At 33.7% G+C, this 27183-nt stretch overlaps 1 protein-coding gene across 1 annotated transcript; it reads right to left on the minus strand.

The window, feature by feature from the left end:
• Positions 1-23244: 23244 nt before the first annotated feature.
• Positions 23245-26558, minus strand: LOC112784745 (receptor-like protein kinase FERONIA). The gene has a single exon (XM_025828057.3). It carries the CDS (start codon positions 25773-25775, stop codon positions 23424-23426), a length of 2352 nt encoding a protein of 783 aa, XP_025683842.1. The 5' UTR covers positions 25776-26558; the 3' UTR covers positions 23245-23423.
• Positions 26559-27183: the final 625 nt, after the last annotated feature.

The raw sequence follows: 27183 nt of genomic DNA on the forward strand, positions 1-27183 counted from the left end.
GATAATTAATGGATTAAGAAATAAAAGGATGAAATCAGATTGTCATGTATAATATGTTATATTGGATTCTTTTTCTGTTTTATTTAAAAAAAAAGTACAGTTTCATCAAAATGTTAATCTCTATATGTAACTATGTTAATTAAGTCAATTGCTTATTGCATCTTATAACATGGAGTGATTGATTTAGAAGATTTAATTATTGATTGTATATGCATGTTGTTTGTTTATTTTCCATTCGATATAAATAGTTCAAGACACTCATTTCCATTAGAAATTGTTTGATAATGCCCAAGACGACTCGTTATTTTCTGAATCTCATGTAATGTAATAAAGCATCAGTGTATCCGTATTTGGATTCTTATGACAACCTATATTCAAGACCAGAGTAAAGCTGACTAGATAAAAATGATGGAAACTTAAATTCAAAAATTGAACTTCCAAGAACGGGACACTGTTCAAGTGTTCATATTCTAAATTTAAATGAAAATTTTGTTTTGAGTTGCTGCTTACTTTGTATGAAATTATAAAATTCGTTTTTTTATGCCAATAACGACTGGACTTGCTAGTTAATTAATTTTGAATTGTGTTTTTATGTTTTACCGAATTTATTGGAAACATTACTTTTTGGTTTGATCTTATTTTTCGAGAGGGGATACTCTCATAAAGACGCAGAAAATACGTCTTTTTTTAAAAATATTTTTTAATAATTAAAAGTTAACACATATAATCACTTAAATTATGTTATTTTTCTCAAAATTAGGTCAGATAAATTAATTTGACCGAAAAATAGTGAATTAAATTTTGAATCCGTCTAAATTAATATTATTTTTTATAAAAAATGACTACAATATCCCTATTATATAAAATAACTAAAATATTCTTATTATATATCTTAATTTTGAGAATTCTAAATTTTAGCCCTTTTTTTCTCTATCGTTATAGGGTTAGAATTTAAAATTTTTTAAAATTAATATATATATAGGAATATTTTAGTTGTGTTTTATAATAGGGATATTGTAGTAATTTTTTTATAAAAAATATTAATTTATACCAATTTAAAATTTAATTTATTAATTTTTTTGATAAACTGATTTGCCTAGTCTAATTTTAATAAAAATAATATAATTTAATTGATTATATGTATTAAATTTTAATTTTTAAAAATCATCTTTATAAAAAGACATTTTTGATATCTTTATCTAAGTGGCTTTCTTTTTGAGAACCTAGAATAATTATATTTTTCCTGTAAGAGATAATACAACACATCATAGAATTGCCCTCCTAGTTTTTTACCTTTGTGGGGAAGATATTAGTATTTATTCTTGTACATCGTTCCTCTTTTTATTCCTATTTCATATGTGGATGTTCTAAATTTAGTTTTTGTGCATTAATTTAGTTTGTTGTTGTCTCATAACAACTTATATTTATATCAAGCACACTAGTTCTAGTTATTATTGTTGTTGTTAACCATTTTTTAAATTTTCTATGCGTAGAAGGAAGATCAATTCATTAAAATTATATATCACCATGGAGGATCATTTGTCATAAATGAAGATGGAAGCTTGACATATTGCAGGGAGCAAATTTCAGAATTACTTGAATTAGATACAAATACATTAGATGAAGAGATGAGAGAGAGAGTGAGAGAGAGTGTGTGTGGGTGGAAAACACAGGGGGGTAGAGCTAGGAAATATGACAAAGATCCGAGAATCTGGAACCGAGAAGCGTATCAACAGTTGGAGCATGAATCTTTTTTCATCTTTGTGGATAACCTTCCTAAAGACATATCAAAGAGGGAGCTGTTTCAGTTGTTCAATTGGACGGGACGCATAAATGACATATATTTGTCACGTAAACAAAAACGTGATAACATATACATTTTTGCGTTCATACGATACACTACGAAGGGGGGCCTTGAAGGCAATAATGGAAATGAATCGAATGAGGTTGAGAGGAAAAGTGGTTTTTGTGGGTGAAGCGAAGTACAGAAGGAAGATGGGTGCGACCGTCATGAATAGACCTCGTAGAGGAGAAACTAATCACAACAACATTACTCAACAGGCACAATGTGAAGAACTTCGAATTGACGCACGTCTGAATACAATAGAGGTCAGAATGGAGGAAAAAAAACAAGATCCACATGGAAATGGGTGGACAAAAAAGATGGAGGTTACTGTGGCGAAAGAGAATTTGGACTGGCTACAAAGGAGCTTAGTAGGAGGAACGGCAAAGCCTATTGATTTTAATTCTCTGAAAGACACTATAGCCAAAAACTTCCCGCAAGTCACTCAAGTACGAGAATTGGGTGCATACAAAGCTCTACTGACTTTTGATTGTGTGCTAAGCGCGGAAGAGACTTACACCTTTAAAATGAATAGCCTCCTACAATTCTTTCACAGTGTATGGAGATGGGAGGAGGCGGAGCGAAGTGAAACAAAAAGAGTTTGGTTAGAATGATTTGGAGTCCCCTTGCATGTTTGGTCAGTAGACACGTTCAAGAGAATAGGAGGACAATGGGGGGAAGTAGTTGGGTGCGATAAAATGACAGAATCCTGCAATTCATTCAGTGTCGGGGCGAGTGCAGATCGATACATGCGCTATGGACGTGATCAATGAGTGGATACATATTACAATATGCCTCAGTGGTTTTGATGTACTGGTAAAAGAAGTGGGAGGAGAGACATATAGTGTAGGATGTAAGTTCAAAAATTTGGCAGCTGGCGACATTAGTAGCAGCGAACAATCCTGCCGAATAACCGAGACCAGGCGGCGGAGTTGCCGATGAGGGTTACGAGGGAGGATGAAAAAGGTAAGGGCATATTGGTAGTTTCACAAGAAATTTTGAATGAATGGAATTATGACAATTCAAAACAGAATCATATCAAAATGGGAACAGTTGAACGAAATTATCATGGAATTAAAGAAAGAGCTGATTTTGTGGGAAGAGATATTATGAGTGATGGGGAAGATTCAGACAGAACTATATCAGAGGGGATTTGCAATCAGATATATGGGCTGGCCAGGGGAGCCATAAGGGAAAGAAAAACCGTGGTGGGCTCAAAAAAAATGGCCCACGGTCAATTGCCACGCTATTAAGGCCTTGCCTTTGCAACAGGGCCCAATTCCTTCAAACGCACCAAGCCATAGCAACGCTAGGTCAGGAGGCATGGGTGGACTGATCCATCAACAGCCGGGTCGAGCGGATCGTGGGAAGCGGGGGGAAGTTTGCCCAGGCCCTAGCGCCGCATCTGAAGCGAGCGACTCGCTCCTTCCTAGCGCAGCAGCTCGAGGGAGAGACTATGGAGAAGGTTGGCCGGCGATGAAGGCCAATAGAAGGACACGCTGCGACGGAGATAGTCGAGTGAAGGACGGTGTAATTGAGGTTGTTGGCAGCAGTGGTAAGGCGGGTCCGCGACGTCCAGGGAGCGTGAATCACACCGATGAGGCTGGTAAGCATGGAGATGAAGGGACCGGCGTCGCAGGGGATTCTGTTGAGACTAAAGTAGTGAGGACATGGCTGGCTATAAGCAGTGAAGACGTTGCGGGAGTGGAGGACTTGGGAACAGGGTTAGCTAGAGATGATGAAGATGTGGTAGACGTGAACGGGGATAGCAGAGAGATGAGCCAAGAAGGGAATGATGCTGGGAACTCGGACAGTGACATGGAAAACAAAACCTGGGCTAACGAGTACGAGGATCATGAAGCTAATGTTGTTAATAAACGTAGCGGGTTGACGGTAATCAGGGAGAGTGTGGCGCAAGAGGGGGCTGAAACTGGGGAGACTCTAATAGAAGCAAAAGGTAATGAAGTTGATAGAGATACGAGTGGCAATCAGATTTCAAAAGTGGAGGAGCAAATGATGGAGAATAAAAGGACCTGGGATCTAGTGGTGGAATCTGGTGCTATGTTATATGATGAAGAAGGCGATATTATGGCAATGCTCCAAGCTCAGAATGAAGAAAATGCTCAAAAAAGAAGATTAGCAAAGCAAAAGGCGAAAGCAAGACGGTGCAGACCCAAGAATGGAAAAAAGGTGTGTAATAAACTATTAAAATAATTTTCAGTTCATGGAATGTTAGGGGTTTGAGGGGTGATGGAAAGCTGAGAATGGTCAAGGAGTTAAAGTTGAAATATAGACTGAATATGCTAGGATTGATTGAGACTAAAAGGCATGTATTGACGAGATTTGATGTAGCACGGCTCTGGGGGAGCGATAGCGTGGGGTGGGAATATGTTGCGTCTGTGGTGCATCGGGTGAATTGTTGTTAATCTAGGACGAATTGACGTTTAAAATGAACAATTGCTACAAAGGAGAGAGATAGTTGTGTGTTGAAGGGGTCTTATTAAAGAATAACTTCAATTGCGCATTCTTCTTGGTTTACGGCGCTCATACTAGAGATGAAAAACTTGTTGTGTGGGAGGAGCTGAGCTATATTGTTGGGTTATGCCAGGTCCCTTGCTGATTCATGTGGGACTTTAATGAGATTGTACAGGTGGAGGAAAGGAAAGGCGCTGATAACTTAACAGCATCGGCTGAGGATTTCAAGAACTGGGTACAAGATATGCACTTAGTGGATTTGCCGCTCAATGACCGAAAGTATACATGATTCAGAGGGTCTTCATGTAGTCGGATTGACAGAGTGATGGTTAGCTTGGAATGGATTAAGGAGTTTCCCGATACCCGCCTTAAGGGAGGCCCAAGGGGTTTATCAGATCATTGTCCGATGATAGTGGAAGATACAAAGATAAGTGGTGGTCCAAGACCGTTTAGAAATCTAGACTCATGGTTTACACATGAAGGTTTTCTAGGAATGGTCAAGGAGGAATGGAGGGGGTTGGGGGAGATAGAGTTCACAGAAAAATTGAAAGCCTTGACAGCTCCTTTGGGAAGATGGCGCAAAGATAATTTTGGGGATATGGATAAGAAAATTAAGAGGTTTGAGGAAGAGATGAAGAAGGTAGACGACTTGGTAAGTAGTGGGGTATATGATGCAATACTAGAAGCAAGAAGGAAGGCGCTGGTGACTTGCTGTGAGAGATGGTATGTCAGGAAAGAAGTACATTGGAAACAGATGTCGCGATCTAAGCATGCGAAGGACATGGACAAAATCACCAGATACTTTCACCACATAGCTTCTTCAAGGAGGAGGAATAACATAATTGATGGTCAGGTAATCAATGGAAGATTAGTCAGAAACTCGGCTAGAATAAAGATTGCTATCAGAGAGTTTTATAAGCAGTTGTATCATCAGGAGAAATCTCCTTTGGTGGGCTTCAGGGATGGATTGGTAGAAATGATATCTGAAGAGGATTCAATGGCTTTAGAAGTTTTGCCGTCAGTTGAAGAGATTAAAGAGGCATTGTGGGACTGTGAATCGTCTAAAGCACCAGAAAGTGACGGATATAACATGAACTTCATCAAGAACTGTTGGGGTGAGATTGGGGCTGAGTTTACGGCAGCTGTGACTGATTTTTTTCAGACATCCAGACTACCTAAAGACTCTAATATCACATGGGTGGCGCTGGCACCCAAGTTCATTGGGGCTAAGGAGATCAAAGACCTTCGGCCGATCAGTATGGTTGGATGTGTATATAAGGTGATTTCAAAGGTATTAGTTAGGAGGATGAGATCAGTGATGCCAGGACTGGTTGGAGAGACTCAGAGTGTGTTTGTCAAGGGTCGTAAAATACATGATGGGACACTTATTGCGTGTACTGTGCATTGGCTTAAAGAAAGGAAAAAGGAAGCGGCAATAATCAAATTGGATTTTCAGAAGGCATATGATAGAGTCAAGTGGAGATTTGTGGACTTTGTCTTACAGAAGATGGGGTTTGGGCGTAAATGGCGGGAGTGGGTGATGGAGTGTGTCGGCACAGCTTTTATGTCAGTTTTGGTAAATGGTTCACCAACGAAACCATTCAAGATGGAAAGAGGCTTGAGACAAGGTGGTCCACTTTCCCCATTCTTATTTGTTCTTGTCGTTGATGTCCTACATAGAATGGTAGGTGAGACTGTTAGAAACCGACGTATATCCCCATTGTTGGTTGGGAGAGACAGTATAAAACTGTCACACCTTCAGTTTGCAGACGACACTATGTTATTTTGCCCGCCAGAGGAAGAGACTATCAAGAATTATAAGAGGCTCCTACGCTGCTTTGAGTTTATGTCGGGGCTAAGCATCAATTTTGAAAAATCTAGCTTCATCCCAATCAATTGTGATCCACAGTGGGTGCAAAGTATGTGCAACTTGTTAGGATGCAATGAAGCTACTCTTCCGGTCAGATACCTTGGAATTCCTCTAGGAGATAATCCGAGGTTGGTCAAGACTTGGAAGCTAATTATAGACAAAGTGGAGGAGAAGCTCAGCTTATGGAAGTCTAAGGTGCTCAACAAAGTGGGAAAATTGGTGCTCATCAAAGCTGTTCTAAATAGCTTACCGGTATATTACTTAAGCTTATATAAGATGCCAAAGGTGGTTGCTGAGAAGTTGATATCATTACAGAGGAGATTCTTATGGAGTAAGGAGGATGGTAGGAACGGTATGGCTTTGGTTAAATGGGAATTGGTTCAGGCCCCAAAAAAGCTAGGGGGTTTAGGAGTTGGCGACCAAGGAGGTTTTCCAAGGAGGATTGTCCGTTGTGGAAAAAAGTGGTATGTTCGTGTAATAAACTCAACCCCGACGAGCTCATCTCCACTCAGAAACTACCGACTAGAGGGGGTCCATGGAAGAATATCTGTCAGCTACAGATAAAGGAGCAGCATGTAAGAGATAATATGATAACAGGGTTGACCATGGAAGTTGGTGATGATCGAAGAACTAGATTCTGGGAGGATGTCTGGCTATAATTATGGTGCTCTAAAGGATAAGTTTCCAAAACTCTTCTCGGTTTCAAACCAAAAAGGATCTGTCATAGGGGATTGTGGGTTCTGGGATGGGTTAGAGTGGATATGGAATTTCCAATGGAGGCGTGAGTTATTTCAGTGGGAATTAAAAATTGTGAATCAATTACATAAAACTCTGAGAATAGTTAAGTTAGCAGTTGACAGAGAGGATAGAGTGGTGTAGAAGTTTGAAAGACAAGGTATTTTTTTCACTAACTCATTTGTGCAGGTATTGCAGGAGGAAACGCTCCTGGAGGAAGTAACCAGTTTTAGTTTCACCAAGACCATCTGGAAAGGATTAGTTCCTCCAAGGGTGGAGCTGCTTGTTTGGTTTGCTTTAGTAGGGAGGGTGAATACAAAAGAGAGATTGTGTCGGCTTGGGATAGTTAATAATGAGGATAATATGTGCGCCCTATGTCATACGGATGTAGAAAATGTCCATCATTTATTCCTTGCATGTGAGTTTTCTTGGCAGGTATGGTGCGCTTGGTTATCTCTTCTTGACAGGAATTGGTGTGCCCCGGGTACTTTGAAGGACCATTTTCAAAGCTGGACAGGCGCGACTTGTAGAAAAGAGGAGCACAAAAAATGGTATATATCATTCTTTGCAATAGTTTGGAACATCTGGATTGAAAGAAATAGGAGGATATTTCAGAATAAAGGCAAAGAGGTAGAAGAAGTTGTCAACTTGTCTAGCATTAGTTATCAAGAGTGGAGGAGGGAGGATCCCTTTTGTTGTTGATGGCAGTGCCGAAAATGACAAGGGGATTGTTTTAGGTTGCAAAGTTGTTGGGTGGGTACGTTTTAGTTTCTAGTTTCTTTTGGTTTCTGTCCATGTGTTGAGCTCCTTTAGTTCAAAAAAAAAATACATTAGATATTTTTTCAGTCAGAGACTACTACAAACACCTTGGCTATGATAAAGTCGAGCAATGTAGGTGGTTAGTTCCCAACATGCCCTTGACAACTAGTTTAAGGACACTGACTAATTTTGAGTTCATTAAAATTAGTTCAGGGACCAGTTTGAGTTCATTAAAACTAGTTCAGGGATCTTCTTGAGGCTCGAGAATAATTACATTCTGTGATTTTTTGTTTAACTTTGTATAGGGGCTGATTCCAACACTTTGGAAAGTCATTCCGAATGCCCATCATAGATTTTGTGTATATGTAGAAAAACTTTAACAAGCAATGGAAGGACAATGAGTTTAGAAGACTATTGTGGGAATGTGTAAGGTCAACAACACAAGAAGGGCGGATTGAGGGAATGAGAAGAATTAAGAGGCTCAATGAAGAGGCATGATCTTACTTGAACAAGTGGCCAAAGGATGCATGGAGTAGAACTTTCTTTAGTAATGTACCCAACATGGACAATATTCATAAAAATGCATGTGAGGTTTTCAACTCACGAATTAAGGAGGCCAGAGCCAAACCCATCATCACACTATTGGAAGAGGTTAGAATGTATGCTATGAGGACAATTGCTAGGACTAAGGTGAAACTTAGGAGCCACATTGAAATTTTACCCCTAATATAGCGTAGTAAGTTGGAGAAGATAAGGAAAGAATCAAAGAGTTGGAACCTTGTATGGTCTGGAGACGAAAAGTATGAAAAGTTTGAAGTTATTGGCCACCTAACCAATATGGTAGTTGATTTAGGAGAGAGGCTATATTCATGTGGTTTTTGGCAACTAAGTAGTAGTTAATGAATTTTTTTTTGTTACATGATCAAGATTCATCTTATATGATACCATGTTTTGGTTTTTTGATACAAATATATTGATATATTGCTGGTTGTATCTATTGTAATTCTATGTGTAGGGATGCCTTGTGTCCATGCTTGTGCTGCATTGGCTAGGGTTGAAAAACGTCTTGATGAATTATGCTACAAGTGGTTGACAATGAATGCATATAATGACAATATGCATTCCTATTCTTGGCCAAGCATTGTGGAAGAAGTCTCCAATAACAGACCATAAGAACCAAAATTCCAAAAGATGCCAGGAGCACCCAAAAAAAACATAGAAAGGATGCTGATGAGAGCCCTGATGGAAGCAAGAAGCAAAAGACCAAGATGAGGATTTATAAAGAAGGTTTTTGTCACTATTGTGGAAAAAAAGCTCACACCAACAGAAATTGCCCAAAAAAGAAGGCTGAAGAAGTGGCAGCTGGCTGCTACTACTAATGGTGGTAATTCCAACCCTGCTGTTCTTACCATTGCTGCGCCAGTTGTGAACTCTGCCCATGCTATTCCACCTGCTGATGTACCATCTCAAGTTGATGCACCTAATAACAATCTACCTATAATTCAACACCAAAAAATTTAGCATGAAGGTCATACTGAGATTGAGCTTAGCATGAGCCAACCAATTATGTCTCAGAATGAAGACTCTCTACAAATAATGGTATATTTTAAATTAGTTCTTAAATTTAACCACTATGCCAATTTATTTTTTGTTCAAATTTCACTAACTTCACACTTTTTATAGATGGAGATTAGTGTAATGTAACATAATGCAAGGCCCCAAAACTTGTAACCAAAAGAATGGTGTCCCGATCATCTAGTACTCCACCAACAACCAATGTACTAGTTGATCCAATACAAGGTGCATCTCTAGAGACAGCCATGCGACTAGCTAGTTTCATGAAATTTGTCCGTACTCCCGAATTCAAACCTCCAAGAAAAAAGAATTGAATTGTTGATCATTCTGTGTTTGGAAGTCTTATATATAATAAGGCATTATATTTTGTATTAGTTATCTTGTTTTTCTAAGTTTGCATACTTGGAATGGTTTTTTTGGATAACTTACTTATTTTGTTTGTGTGTTGCATTACACAAAACCTTTTAGTTGTATTTAAATTCATTATCAATGTGAATGTTTTGTTAATGAATTATAAAAGAACGGGATGATATTTCTTGTGTGAAATTGTTATATTTTATTTTGTGTTATTTGATTCATATTAACACAGGTGTAATTTTCATTCATTGAGACTTAATACAAAAATAGATACAATAATATAACTTTTTTTTAAAATATTCCTGCAATTTGAATCTAAACCATCAAATTTAGCTTTTACAAAAAAATATCAAGCCAATCTTCACCATTTTCATAATAACATAGCAACTACAAGCAAATTTATTACAACCAACAAAGTTACTCCCAATTTCAAAGCCCTAACATCAGATTTCAAGTTTTCAATCTTTCAAGCAAAGTTCATCCTCCAATCTTCATCATTTTCATTTTTTGATACCACTCTGCTTCTTACTTTTCCTTCTTTATGAAATTCATTAGTCCAAACAAACAACCCACATCATCTTTTGTCAATACTCTGCAATCAGATTCAATAGAGATGGAGAAAGAATCAGATACTACAAATTTTAGAAAAAGTTAAGAATAATCTTAAACTTACATTGTAGTTTGGACATCCAAATAAAGATCTCTCTGGATTTGCATCTGTTTTTGACCATCTCAAAACGGTCTACACCCACACCCACACCACTCTGAAAATCGTTCTTCTCTGCTTCGAGTGGTTCTCCAACCTCCATTAGAGCGTTGGTTGTTGAAACTCCTCACGAATTTATTGTCGCTACCCAGCATGAACTTCATAAAAATGTCTCCCAAAAGAGGAGTAAGAATTAAAGAAAAAGCTTAGGAGCTTCAAATAGAATTGGGGATTAGGAATTTAAATCGTTGTTAGGGACTAAACTGATGCAAAAATTTCAAATGCTACGTAATATATCTGTTAGACGTCCAGCGTGACATTTTGTTATACACGTCATTTCTTCGGTAATGACTTTGTGATGGAAACTACCGTAGAGACTAATATAATTAAAATTTGATAAATTTAGGGACTAAATAGAGACAATTAAAACTTCAAGACTAAATTAAGACTCAAATATAACTTAAAAGACCAAACTGAATATTTTCTCATTACACATGGCTAATTTCAAGCATTTCAGTTGCAATAACAAGACGTTCTTGATGTGTCTCACCAATCTCTTGTAGTTTCAATGCAAGCTCCAAACACCAAACAATTTTTTTGAAACATGAAAAAGTATTAAGAATTTTTTTATAAGCATAGTAATTAATTATTTATATCATATTTTTTAATTTTAATTTTTTTTTAAAGTTAGAATTTAAAATTAAAATTGTGTAATTAAAATTTAAAAAAATTAACTAATATTAATAAAAAAATAACTGTTTCTTATTTTAACTATTTATATAAAATGTTCTTACCATTAACAACTACATACCATTAGATTTTAGACAATATTATTGTATATTATTTTAGGATAAAAATCTGAATAAATAGCCAAAATCGTCTCTGAAAGATACTCCAATCTCTATTTTGGTCCTCGAAAGATAAAGTTAATCGAAATCGTCCCCGAAAGATACACGATTGGTCACGTTAGTCCTTCCGTCAGTTGGATGATGACGTGGGGACTAATGCCACGTGTCACAAGATGATTGGTTGACGTGTCAGCTCAGTGACACCTGGCATGCCACGTGGCACTTTGACATGTAAAAAAGTTATTTATAATCAAAATAGTCATTGAAAGTTCAGACGTAAGTCATTTTCATCTCTGAAATTTTAAAAATTAATCAAATTAGTCCTTATATAATTTTTTTTATTTTTTCTTGATAATATTAAATTTAAAATATTTTTTGATACTACTAATTTTAATAGAAATGTAATTGACAATAAAAAAATTAATAATTGTATATTTTCTTCTTAAAAATTTTTTCAATAAAATTATCTCTCTCTTTTAATTCTTGTCAAAATCTATCTTATTCTTTTCTATTCTAAAATATTTTTCTTACAAAGGACTATTTTTCTAAAACATTTAAAATTTCAGGGATGAAAATGACTTACATCTGAACTTTCAAGGACTATTTTGATTATAAATAACTTTTTTACATGTCAAGTGCCACGTGGCATGTCACGTGTCACTGATCTGACACGTGGCATGCCAGGTGTCACTGAGCTGACACGTCAACCAATCATCTTATGACACGTGGCATTAGTCCCCACGTCATCATCCAATTGACGGAAGGACTAACGTGACCAATCGTGTATCTTTCGAGGACGATTTCGATTAACTTTATCTTTGAAAGACCAAAATGGAGATTGGGGTATCTTTCAGGGACGATTTTAGCTATTTACTCATAAAAATTTATATACAAATGTTTTTTATAAAAATATTAATTAAAAATTTAAAAATAGCGGAGTGGGAGGGTCAGCAATTTGTATGATTTATAACCATTAATTAGTCATTATTAGTGATTTTAACAAGTGTATTAACCCGTGCCATGCACGTGATAAGATTAAAATTATAATTTTAAATTATTTTGTTAAAATTAATTTAAATTATAATAATTTGATTAATAAAAATATAATATGTTATGTATTATTTGTTTTTTCTTAATCTAGTATTAAATATATTAACTCTAAAATAGTTATTAATTGGTTTTAGTAATCTACTTTCTTTAATAAATCAAACATATATACTCAATGTGACCATAAATAACTTAATAATACTTAGACCCACCAACAAATTTTTATATGTTGTTTTACTGTCAAGTAAGGACATATCAAAATTATATCAAAATAAATAATAAATTATTAGAAAATTCTAATGCACAAAATTCTCTAATAAACAATAAATAATTTAAATCTACTAAAAAATAACTCAACACTTTTCTTTGATGCCTACAAAATATATACCTGAAATAATATTATATTAATGTTAGTATACAGTTTTACAATCATCGAGCGCATTTACTATACATGACTCCTTCTTAAAAATTATTCTACACACGTGTGCAATCGAAAGATAAATTACTGGACTTTATTTTATTTTTCTAAATTATTATAATTATGCATTATTCATTGAATGCTAATTGTAATATTGTAATATAATTATTAATAAAGATATTTTTCTAAAATAAATTTAGAAGAGAGAATAGTGCTTTTATTTTGGAGAAAAAATAAATTCATGAGGAATAGACACCTCACTTTTATTAGTTGATAATGTATTAAATATTAATTTCATATAATTATAATAAAAATATTTCTCTAAATTAGTATAATTATACATTATTCGTTAAATGTTAATTGTAATATAATTATAATAAATATATTTTTCTAAAATAAATTTAGAAAAAAAATAGTGATTTCATTTTAGAGAAAAAATGAATTCATGAGGAATTAACACCTCACTTTTATTAGTTGGAGAAAAAATCCAATTTTAGTATATTTTGTCATTATTATACATTTTTCTCTAATCATACATCCATTGTTTTCTTTTCTTTGTTTCAGCATTTTGAACCTGGGTTTAACTTCTCGTAGTTCTCACTTCTCAGTCATTCTATTAGATGTAGTTGATAACTATTGAAATTCTTCGATTAATATAGGAGAAAAATATATTATTATATGATAGAATTATTATGAGTATATTTTATTATTAAATAAACAAAGTTAATATAAAATAAAATTATACATAAAAAAAGCAAAGAAAATAAAATTAAAATAGCAAAAGTAATAAAAAGATTATTTTTATAATTTTATTTTGTCATTTTTATGTATAAAAGATTAGAAAATAGTAAATTTTTAACTAAATTAATTTATATTTGTTGTATTCAATTTAAATAAGTAATAAATTATCTTATTTTAATTTATTCCTTAAATTTATATATCATAAAAATTAAATCAAATAATTAATATACATAATTTTAAATTGTGTGATACTTAAATATCTATTCACATCAATTAGTTGATATAATTAATTCATCATAATGAATTGTCTTTAATGAGTTAAACAAAATAAAGCAGAAGCATACTACGTTGATTCTATCATTAAAGGTAAAAATTTGATTTTTATATAATAGAATAGATAGAATAGATAATATAATAGACGGCGAGAAAGAGAAAGATAAATATTTTAGATCCTAAGTTATTTTATTTGGATGTTGCAATGTGGATATCATATTATTTTACTTATTCTACCCTATGGACCCTTTTGTAATTTTATTTCAGTATCAATGGAATTTCACTACCTTTGAGTACTAAATTAAAATTCAAAATAAAACTGAAAAAAAAAGTAAGGAGTATAAAATTATTGATTGAAAAACACTCTAAATAATAAAAAGCCAAATTAACTTTAATATTAAATTCATTAATACGATTTTAATTTTATATAATAGTTAGATAATAGATTAGTAAAAGCAAAGGGAAGAATGACTTTAATTAGTATTTGATAAAATATTCATTTAGAATAATTAAAAATATAAAATTATGATATTATTAAAAATAATACATTTTTATGTTAAAAAATTATATTTAAATAAAATATTTATAAATATAAAATTTAGAGTAACATAGCTTCATGAACATTAATCATTAATTAATTATGAACTAACATAAAATTATAATATAATTTATTTATGAAAAAATAATCAATAATTAATATTAATAAATATAAAAATCATCCAAATACTTTGATTAAAAGTATGAGTGGTTAATTATTATTCATTATTAATAATATTTTGTTCATAAAAAAAATTGAAAATATAATTATTCAGATTTAGATTTTAGAAAAATAAACGTATAAGTAACAAATGATCTATTTTATCATGTATATTATAAATTAATGAATTAAACTAACTGATATAATCAATTATATGATATTTAAAAATAAAATAAAATGAATAAAAAAATAAAAAGAAATAGAAGAATAGAATACTACAATAAAATAAATTGAATGTGAGTTTTTTTTTTTTTACAAATTTTATATCACATCCGCTTCAATAATAATAAATAAAAATACATCAACTTGATATCTAAGAGAAAATGATGAGATAAAATCATAACACAATTCTAAAATAAAAGTTTAAATTAAACCATAATATCATTGCAAACACAAATTGAAAGTAATTTCACATTATAATATACCACACAAATTGGTAAATGACTTAAGCTTAATTATGGTTTTTTTTTTATTTATGCATACAAGATAACACAATGGTCTATAAATGCTTAATGGATAACATATCATATATTGCTCTGAATGATGAGCACAGGAGTTGAAGAGTGTGTGCTTATTTGTGTCCATGATAGTTGCCTTGTGACGATACCTCATAGGAAGAAAAAGAATTGTTGTAAAAGCTACCCAATGAAAGAGTAATTGATCTTTTATAGTGGTAAAATAAAAATAGAAGAAATAAAATTTTGTATTTTTATATTAGAAATAGAATTTGATATTTATCCTAATAAAATTAAATAACTAATTAGTTATATTTAAATAAATAAAATAAATTAAATAAAAATATTTTTAAGAATTAATCAAATCAATTAGTCAATACAAATAATTAGTATAATTAATTTTATTTGATTTATTGAATTCAAAAAATAAATTAAAAAATAATTGATTGAATTAATTAGTTGATATAATTAATTTATTATAATTGATTGGATTTAATGAATTAAAAAAATAAATAGGAAAACATAAAAGACAATGATTTTTTTAACTAAATTAATATGCATTTATTGTATTTAATTAGTATAAGTAACAAATCATCTATGTTATTATGTACCTTATAAATTAATGAATTAAAATAATTGATATAATAAATTACAATTATTTGATTGATATAAATATAATAAATCGTGTGATATTTAAATACCTAATCAAATCAATTAGTTGATATAATTAATTTACTATAATAAATTATATTCAATGAGTTATAAAAAATAAATTAAGAAACATGCTAAGAAGTATGACACGTCCATCATGAAGTGCAGAAATTTAATTTTTATATAATAAAAATATACATTCTTATTCTTATATATGTTATAGAAATATGATTTCATTCCATTAACTTGCTTATTTTTTTTAACTTACCACCTATATTCAGCATGGAATTTTAATTTTTCTAAAATAAATTTAAAAGAGAGAATAATACTTTCATTTTGGAGAGAAAATAAATTCATGAAAAATTGACACCTCGCTTTCATTAGTTGATAATGCATTACATATTAATTTTATATAATTATAATAAATATATTTTCCTAAATTAGTATAATCATACATTATTCATTAAATGTTAACTGTAATATAAAAAATACAATTTATGAAAAATTGACACACACTTCAATTAGTTAGGAAAAAATATAATTTTAGTATATTAAGTATTATTATTATTATTATTATTATTATTATTATTATTATTAAAATGATTAAAAATATTTCCGATTGATAATTGATAAGTAGTTTAATAATGTATTAAATATAGATTTTATATAATTATAATAAAGATATTTTTCTAAATTAGTATAATTATGCATTATTCATTAAATGTATTTATTTTTGAGAAAAAATGAATTCATGAGGAATTCACACCTCACTCTCATTAGTTGAGAAAAAACCTAATTTTAATATATTAAGTAGATTATATAAATAGAAATACTTGCTAAGTATATATAAAAGAGGAGATATATAATTATATGGGCAAAAAACCCAAATGAGCCAAGGGCAGCTCATTTTAACCCAAATCAGCTAATTCAAACTTTGATACCTCAATCCACCAGAACTCATGTTTATGTAATTCGAATCAATTGGATTCGAATCATTTTTCCACGTAATTCGAATTGATTCCATTCGAATTACTTGCAAGAACTTTATCAACGTAATTCGAAACAATAAGACTCGAATTATGCACGCAATATTTCTAAGTAATTCGAAACGATAAGCTTCGAATTAGGATAGTGTAGTTCGAATTATATAAATTGGAATTAGTGGGAGAGTTGCACTCGAGGGATTTTCGAATAAAATTGATTCGAATTAGGTGTAGTTGGTGGTTTTGAGTAATTCGAATGGAGTTGATTCGAATTACAATGGTTTCGGCTATATAAGGAGTTCGAACCAAGTTCATTCGAATCACTCTCTCATTCCCATACCCCACCAAATCCCAGAGAAAACGACCAACATTTGGGCCGAGTAAGACCGGAGCGGCATATTCAGGCGATGGGGGACGATCCTGGGAGGCTTCATCGTTTGGATGGAGTTGCTCATATCGCCGGGGTGATCAACGACGAGGTTAGTGGTTTATGATGTTGCGCTGTTGATAGTGTTTTCTGTTAGTGGTTCAAGGTAGTGGTTGATGAAAGCGGTTTATGATATTGCCATTTCTCCGTGTCTTATGATAGTGGTTTAGTGATAGTGGTATTTGTTATCGGTTTTTGATAATGGTTTATGTTATTGTTAGTGGTTTAGGATAATGGTTTAGGAAAGTGGTTTGAGATAGCGGTTTAGGATAGGGATTTAGGATAGTGGTTTAGGCAAGTGGTTTTTGTTAATGGTTTTTTATAGCGGTTTATGTTAGTGTTAGCGGTTTACTGGATAGTGGTGTGGGCAAGTGGTTTTTTTAATGGTTTTTTATAGCGGTTTACGTCAGTGTTAGCGGTTTATGATAGTGGTGTAGGGAGGTGGTTTTTTTAAATGGTTTTTGTGTTAGTGGGTTTTGTTATTGGTTTCTGTTAGGGGTATGTGGTAGCTGTTTTTGTTAACGATTTTACTTGTTAGTGATTGTTGTATTTGTTAATGGTTTTTTCACGTGGTTTGTGTTAGCTGTTTCTGAAGACAATGTTGATAATTCATTTACTATGCGTTGAGTTTTACGATTTTTGTTTCGGTTCTTTATGAAGTAAACTGTATATGTTATTGGTTTTTGGATATGTTCTAGTTATGCGTTTTATCTATTGCCCAGCCTCGGCGTTGCATATCCAGCGTTAGGCGGCAGCAGGGGATGCGTCTTGATGAGAGGTACGTTCCGTACTTGCAGATGGCCGGCTTGTACCATCTTGCTAGACTGAACGACAGATGGTTTCGACTAGACGAGCCCCTAGTCAGTGCAGTCGTCGAGAGGTGGCGGCCTGAGACGCACACCTTCCACATGCCGTTCAGAGAGTGCACCATCACGCTTCAGGACGTCGCATACCAGCTGGGGTTGCCAGTTGACGGACATTACGTTAGTGGTTTCCTGACGGACTTCCACCTTTACATTGAGGGTGGGAGGCCTGCCTGGCAGTGGTTCCATGAGTTACTTGGTGTTTTACCTCCCGATGTGTGGCTTTCACTAGCGAGCACACGGGGAGGTTCCTTACCCCCTTAAGGATTGAATTGACACACTCTGATATATTGGTCGTCATGTGCCCGAATCTTCGACCCTCATCATAGTACTGTGTCCACAACGAGTACTCAATTCGGTTCGCCCAGTCACACATTGCCGGATTCTCAGAGCGCAGGATGTCAAACCAGTAGTCAAACTCCACCTCGGTCTTCGCATATGCGGCGTTCACAAGAAGCCTCCGGGCATCTTTGCTCTTGAAGGTGAGGGCGAAATTCGCAGCAACGTGTCGAATGCAGAATGCCCGGTATACAGACGGAGGTAGCCATCCCCCATCAGGTGACTCAAGTGCTGCCTTGATGCCGTTATGCCTATCTGAAATAACTAACAGACCTGGCTGAGGTGTCACGTGCTGACGGAGGTGGGAGAGAAAGAAGGACCATGACTCAGCATTCTCACCCTCAACTAGTGCGAATGCCACAGGGAGTATGTTGGAATTCCCGTCCTGTGCAATCGCCACAAGCAATGTTCCCCCATACTTGCCATATAGATGGGTGCCATCAATACTCACCAACGGCTTGCAATGACGAAATGCTTCGATGCAAGGGGGAAAAGTCCAGAACATCCTATGAAAATAAGCCTGAGACTCGTCCACCTGTCCACCAACTCGAACAGGGCAGGTCCTGAGGACTGCTACAGTGCCAGGCATAGTCAACTGAACTCCTAAGACCCACCGAGGGAGCTCGTTGTACGACTCATCCCAGTCCCCGTAGATGATTGCGACCGCCTTCTGCTTCGCCATCCACACCCTCCGGTATGTAGGCCTGAAACCAAAGTGTGCTGCCGTTGCATTTAGAAGCACCTTGATGTTGACGGATGCGTCAGTCCTAACCATTGGCATGATGAATGTCGCTATCACGTGGTAGTCCAAGCTCCTATGGTCGCTGGAGATGGAGGTGGCGAGACAGGTATGCGGCCCGTTGTACCGCTTGACTTCCCAGATGCCCTTGCGTTGTCGGAGGCTCAGCCTAATCAACCATGTGCACCCATTTCCAAACTCAGAACACTTTCCCACGTACCGGCGATAGTCAGACTCAACTACCTTGTACTGTACCCCTCGGCGGATGCTGTACGTCTTGACACTCAACAGCGCCTCATCTTTATCCTGGAATTGTTGACCAACCTGGAACTCTGTCATACCGGCAGACCCTTCGGTATCTCTAGCGCCAAATCCAGCTAGCTGCCCAAGATGTTCGTCCTGCCTCATGGCATCCAGATCCAAAGATGAAAAATGGGGTGGGTACTGATTTGTGCCAGAACTAGAACCACCAGTAGGCCTTATCGGATCACTCGCTCCAACATCATCGCCGCTTTCATCAGCGATAATATCCGGCTCGACTTCATCATCATCTGGATCATCACACAATCCCTCGCCAACACCAGCCGGTGGAGGACACTGTACTTCAGTCGGATGATGTTCCTCATATCCAACCTCGTCTCCAACATTGCCGGCGAGATCAACAGCAAACGATGGGGAGGCGGCAGGCTGGACCGCTGCCTCATACACTGGAACGGAGGAAGAAGCAACCGCAGGTCTCGAGCTCGAACCGGCCGCCGTGGCTATAGTGTTGGCATTCCGGTTCGACCCACCAGAGCTAGATACCACGTCGACGAACTTAGCCAACAGCTCCGGTGTCCTCACCTCCGGAAACTGCCTACGAGAAAGAAACATGACCTGCAAGTCCTCATCACTCCCGATCGTGAAACAATCATACTTCACCGTATCGTGGAGCACCGTGATTGGAATGCGATAGAAAAACTTCTTAACTCTCTTCACTCCTTCCAGACCAAGTTTGCCAAGCACGGAGCTCACGAGACCATCGTAACTGGTCGCGGGGCTCACGATAATACATAGAAGATCCTTATCCGTGAACTTCACCCCAGACTGAGTTTTTCTCTTAATCGATCCTCTGTGGTGTACTAGCACTAGAAAACTATCCTCACTAGCCATCTCACCTCTTTGTTCACAGCAACCTGATTTCACAACATATATATAGAAAACGGCTCCAAACTAATTCGAATCAACTTCATTCGCACCATATATATATATAATTCGAATCAATTAAATTCGAATTACCCAGTATGAGAAATTCGAATCTATATGTTTCGAAATATGAACTTCTAACCCGAAACATACTAATTCGAATTAAGATACTACGATTTATGCTTTGGTAGTTCGAATCATATTGATTCGAATTACTTGTGATTTTTCATGCATAATTCGAGACAACTCAATTCGAATTACGTGTGAGTCTGCATGCATAATTCGTGACAAGTTAATTCGAACTACGTGCTTAGATTGACAAACATTAATTCGAATTGTTTCAATTCGAATTATGTGTGAGGCTAATTCGAATCCTATTGATTCGAATTATATAAATATCTGATCTGGTGGATTGTCGTAGCAAAGTTTCATTTGGCGGATTTGCGTAAAATTGAGCTATCCTTGGCTCATTTGCGTTTTTTGCCCTAATTATATATAACATAATTGCTATATATGTAACAGATATAAATTGTTATAATTATAGAGACTTACTATAATTATATTAAATTTAATTATGAATGTAAATAAATAAAAGTGATAATAATTAATATTATTTTTTCTTTTTTACATTTAATATTTACCGTAAATATAAAAAATATTGAGAAAAAAGTAGATACTGACTTTATTTTATTTTATTTTACGTCATGGATTTCTTTACTAAAATTAATGGAGGAAAAAAAAATCTTTATGATTACATATCAATTTTAATCACAATAAATAAGATGAATCAGTTGAGCAACTAATAAATTTAACGGGTAAATGTTATTTTCCATTTATGAAAAAAATGAGGTAACATGCATGCGTATATTAATATAAGAATAATATATACTCACAGCTTTAAAATCTTCAAAAATAGTTGATTGTATTATCCTTCAAGTCAAAAAATCCATCTTTTTTTTATTAAATTTTTATATTAATTCAATTAGATGAGTGTTTTAATAAAAGAAAGGATTATTATTATTATTATTATTATTATTATTATTATTATTATTATTATTATTATTATTATTATTATTATTATTATTATTATTATTAAATTGGTTATATATATATATATATATATATATATATATATTTTGTTGCTTCTACAATCGTGCAATAATATTTCCTTTCATTTGTTAACTAATTAAACTTGGTTATTTATATTAAATATATTTAATGATTACTAAAAATTAATCATATAATTATCATTATTAATAACCAATTATTAATAATCAATTTATATTTCTCTAAAATATAATTTTCTATCTTTTTATTATTATTATTATTATTATTATTATTATTATTATTATTATTTTATTAATATATAGGTCACCATTAAGATAATAACTTATCACTAATAAAATTTTAGGATAATGAATAAAAAATAGAATTGTATCAAAATAATTAAAATAGTTAAAAATATTTTTGATTGATAATTAGGTTAATAATGCATTAATTATTGATTTTATATAATTATAATAGAGATATTTTTTAAATTATTATAATTATGAATTATTCATTAAATGCTAAGTATAATATTGTTATATAATTATAATTAAGATAATTTTCTGAAATAAATTTAAAAGAGATATGTATAATTATAATAAAGAGATTATCTTAAATTGGTATAATTATGTATCATTCATTAAATACTAATTATAATATAATTATATCAATTAAAGATAATTTTTAAAAATAAATTTAAAAGAGAGAAATAGTGCAATCATTTTGGAGGAAAAATGGATTCATGAAAAAATGACACCTCACCATCATAAGTTGGGAGAAAACCCAATTTTAGTATACTAAGGAGATTGGTATAAATTATAATAAATTATATAACATTTAAAAAGAAAATAAAATGACTAAGAAGAAAATAGAAGACTACAATAAAATAAATTGAAGGTGAGAGTTTTTTTTTGGTACATTTCATATCATATCCGTTTCAATAATAATAAATAAATAAAAATACGTCAACTTGATATCTAAGAACAAATGATGAGATAAAATCATAATACAGTTCTAAAGTAAAAGCTTAAATTAGAACATAATATCATTACACAACACATATTGAAAGTAATTTCACACTACAATATACCACAAACAGGTAAATGACTTAAATTTAAATACGAAACATTTTTTATTTATGCATACATGATAACACCATGGTCTATAAATACTTCATAGATAACATATCTTATATAGCTCCGAATGATGAGCACGAAAGTTGGAGAGTGTGGTAGTTTGTGTCCACGATAGTTGCCTTCTTGCAACGACGCCTCATAGGAAGAAAAAAAAATTGTTGTAAAAGTTATCAAATGAAAGAGTAATTAGTAAACGAATGGTATTTTCTTCTAGCATACATGGTCTTTTATAGTGATAAAATAAAAATGGAAGGAATTAAATTTTATATTTCTATATTAGGAATAGAATTTGATATTTATCCTAATAAAATTATTATTATTATCAATATAAATCGGTTAACAACTTGCCACTAATAAAATCATTGGATAATGAATAAGAATTAGAAGGATATCAATATAATTAAAATGAATATAATTAAAATATTTAAAAATATTTTTGATTGATAATTAGTTTAATAATGTATTAAATATTAATTTTATATAATTATAATAAAGATATTTTTCTAAATTAGTATAATTATGCATTATTCATTAAAATAATTAAAAATATTTTTTATTAATAATTGGTAAGTATTTTAATAATGCATTAAATATTAATTTTATATAATTATAATAAAGATATTTTTCTAAATTAGTATAATTATGCATTATTCATTAAATGCATTCATTTTGGAGGAAAAATGAGTTCACAAGAAGGTGACACCTCACTTTCATTAGTTGGAGAAAAACCCAGTTTTAGTATATTAAGTAGATAGATAGTGTGAGATTTTATCCAATAGTATAAAATTACTTATTTTTTTTACTAGTTAAATTTTAATAAAAATATTGGTCTCCTAGACTTTTTCTTAAAAATATTATCATATATTAAAATTAATCACAAAATTATTAAATAATTTATATATTTAATTAAATTACTATTTAATAATTTAAGATTTTATTTAATAATATAAAATTACTCATTTTTTTACTAGTTAAGTACTAGCTAAATTTTAATAAAAATATTGGTCTCATAGACTTTTTCTTAAAAATATTATCATATATTAAAATTAATTACAAAATTATTAAATAATTTATATATTTAATTAAATTACTATTTAATAATTTTTAATTATCAATTTACTATGGATGCATGGATGCCACTGGTAGCCTTATTTTAGATGTGGCATTATCCCCCATGATTTCCAACTTACAGAGTTACACATTGCTAATTTCAAGAATTTCAGGTGCAGTAACAAGATGCTCTTGATGCGTCTCACCAGTCTCTTGCAGTTTCAATGCAAACTCCAAACACCAAACAATTTCATCCATGGAAGGTCGTTGGGAACCATCTTCATGCAAACATCTCACAGCAATGTCACCAAACTTCGTTAAGCACTCCGGTTCAATCTGACCCTCTAATGCTTTGTCCACAATCTGGTACACCTCAAACAGCACTACTCCGAAGGAGTACACGTCAGATTTCACAGTTAAACGCTGTCGTTTATAATATTCTGGATCTAAATACCCAAGACTGCCCTTCACCACAGTGCTAATGTGGGTTCTTGAAATGCCAGAGGGTCCTATTTTGGACAAGCCGAAATCGGAAACCTTGGCCACCCATTTCTCATCCAATAAGATGTTGGTGCTCTTTACATCGCGGTGAATGATATTGTGGACCGCACCTGCATGGAGATAATGCAACCCCTTCGCTGCTCCTATGCAGATATGCAACCGTTGCTTCCACGAGAGGGAAGGGTTATTATTATTGTTGTAGAGATGATCTTGTAAGGTTCCTCGATCCATGAAATCATAGACCAAGAGCATCTCGTTGCTCTCACAGCAGTAACCAATAAGGGACACAAGGTGGAGATGGCGCAGTTGAGAGAGCATCTGAATTTCGGTCCTGAATTCGTGAACCCCTTGCTGTGAACCCGGTTTTAACCGTTTGATCGCGACTGGTGTTGAACCTTGGTCGATGTAGCCTTTGTACACGTTGCCAAACCCTCCCACTCCGATAAGGAGGAGCTCATCGAAGTTATTGGTGCATGTTTTCATCTCAACCAAGGAAAATCGACGACAAAGAGCGGATGGCAATGATAAGGTTTGAGTGTTGGCTATGCTCTTTGTCTTCTGTTTTCTACGGATGAAGAACACTAGAATGAAATGAAAAATGAATCCAGCAGGGACAACAGAGATTATTATGATTATTATGATCCTCTTGATTGAGATTTGAAGAGAGACAGAGAGGTGTGGTGGGGCAAATGGATGAGGAATAGGGTCAGGGTTGGGTCCTGCCAGGTTATTAGACGCAGGGTCACTAATTTTGAAGATTTCCAGGCCGTTCAAGAAAGGGTCGCTGTACCATGTGTCTGATGAAGGATGCATTTGGAGTGAAAGGTTAAACTTGTCCTCAGTAATCCCTTGGCCTTGGATCATAACTGCGTAGTCTCTCTGTACAGCAATTCCCTTTTTCTTGCTCCATTTTAGAACAGTGGCATGGTCCTCAGCTAACTGGCCTGCTATGTAGATGTTGAACATTCTGTCATTGGTTTTGATAATGTTTGGGTCTAGCTCGCAAAAGTGAAGCCTGAGCATGTAGGTGAAGCCAGAATCAACAGGAAACTCCCAGGTCAAATTTATCATTTGGTTGAGAGTTCCCTTCATGCCCATATCACGTGATGTTCTGTAGAGTTCAGTGGGTGCTTCATAATCAGGACTCACAGTGATGTTCATCCTTCCGGTCATATCACCGGATTGCATATACTGAGCACTTGGCGCTCTTAAATAATTGTCATCATTTCCTTCCCACCTCCGGAGCATGCCAGTATCACCTTTAGGTGTGATTCCACCGCCGCCAACTTTGATCCTGTAATATGTCTGCAGGGCACTACTGTTTAGCATTTCGTATAGGACGCCTGGATGACCCACAAATATAATTTGTTGTCCGCTGGGTTCAGAGAAGTAGAGATCACTGGGCATGGAAACCACCTCAATTCCATTCACAAACGCATAAGAATTTGGATGGGATGTGTTTGGAGTGAAGGTTAGGTTGATCCTCTGCCCATCATCCACGTTGATGATGTATTCTTTAAAGATGGTGTCGCTGTTTGCAGCATCGGCGTTAAGCGAAGCGTTGAAATCCTTAAGGAGTGTGAAGCCCTCGGATTTGACCGTGAAGAAGGCTTTATTACGGTCAAAGGCAGCGTAAGAAGCAGGGTAGAAGAAGAGACGAACAAATTTCCGGCCAACTGTGACCGGGAAGGAGTAACTGAATTCAGAGTTAGACAAGCGAGCACTGTTATAGGGAACTTGGTAAAGAGGAAATTGTGTGGTTGGTTGAGCAATGATGGTTTTTGTGTCTTGAAGAGTTAAGAGATTTGAGTCTATGTCTCCGTTCCATGACCTTTCTCCATCGGAGGATTTGCCAGCTGAGCCACAGTCGACGGTGAAGCTATCAACTGGAACATAAGCTTCAATGGATATTGCTAATAAGTCCGAGAGGAACAAGAAAGAAAGGTAAATGATAGTGGATATAGTAGAGGTTATGCTATATCTCTTCAAGTTCATGGTTGAAAAAGGAGGGTCGAGTGTTTAATTGCAGATGTGGTTAGGAACAAAAGGAATCAGTGAAATTATGAAGAATTCATGAGGTGAGGCCATTGTTCCGATTGCCGGTAGTTATATTACTAGGAAGAAAGAAAGCTAGAAAGTACTGGGCAAGGAGTAAAATGTATGTGATTGTGACCCTAGTGACCCCCTAGTTCCGTTATTTGACTTGTTCAACTTTTGAAAGATTAATGTTGGTACATGTTTTGCTTTTAGATACACTCTTATTGGTTATATTAAAATCACTTAAAAAAAAAGAAAATATAAATAAAAAATATATACAAACACTTTGAAAATGTGTATGTGCAACGACTGGCTCATAAGCTTCATGGGACGTGGATTAGTAGTAAAATATTAAAATGCAAGATAAAGCATGGTGGGAACGCAGTTCATGTTTGATTTGATGGAGGAGTAGTAGTACTGTAGTAGTGTGTAATTCAGAGAAAGAATATTCTTAGTACTTTGTTTTGGGTAAGAAGAAGACACATATGAAGATTCAAGAGGCATTAAACACACTATTTTTAGTCAAGTAAGATTATTGAAACTGAAAGCTCTGTCTGGTTCGTTTGGTTCTTGCTTGGAAGCTAGGAACCGTAATATCAACGTCTAGAAAATTAAACTGGCGTATAGGGAAGGATGGTGAAGAACACTATGAATGCTATGCTTGATTGAGACCTTACGCGGTCGATGTTTTAGTCAGGAAATTTCAGCAAGGAAGAGAGTAAAAAAACTAATCAAAATTTTTAAAACTGAGTAAATTTAATTCAACTCCAAAATTTAGTTTAAGAGGAGTGTTAGGAACTAACAACTTTTGTGTTTTGTAACTATCAATTGGCTATCAATAGTATTTTTAGTGGTGTGAGATTATATCTGGGAGATCACTCACTTTTTTTTTTATGGTTAAGTGCTGACCACAAAACACAAAAGTTAGCTCTACAAGGAACAAGGTCCCGCAAAGTGGTGTTTGAATGTATAAACTCCACCTAAAAAATCTTATGATAGTGTTTGCATCGTATTTTTTTCGCATCTCCTTCTACAGAAATCTCATGCTCTCAGCATCCTAAGTTATTTCTACTCCCAAGAGCATTCCTGGCAATTTTTTTTCAAAAACACTAACGATTCCAGTGGTACTTCCAGATTGAGAACTCTAATTGGTACCTAGATTTTCACCAGCCTTAGCTTCAATTCGTGGCATGCCTCATTCCAATTATAATTTATATATAGGAAAATTAAAAATGTAATTTACACACTAAAATATCAATAGTCAAAATTAATCATTTGTATATAAATATATGTATAATTTAATTATTTCTATAATTCTATATATATTTTGTATTTTGATATATATTCTATTTTGCTAATTTTTGTG

Source organism: Arachis hypogaea, chromosome 20 (assembly GCF_003086295.3).
Source record: "Arachis hypogaea cultivar Tifrunner chromosome 20, arahy.Tifrunner.gnm2.J5K5, whole genome shotgun sequence".
Classification (NCBI taxonomy): domain Eukaryota; kingdom Viridiplantae; phylum Streptophyta; class Magnoliopsida; order Fabales; family Fabaceae; genus Arachis; species Arachis hypogaea.

Excerpts from the sequence above, each read along its gene's own strand:
- LOC112784745 (XM_025828057.3), bottom strand. The coding sequence starts at position 25,775 with ATGAACTTGAAGAGATATAGCATAACCTCTACTATATCCACTATCATT.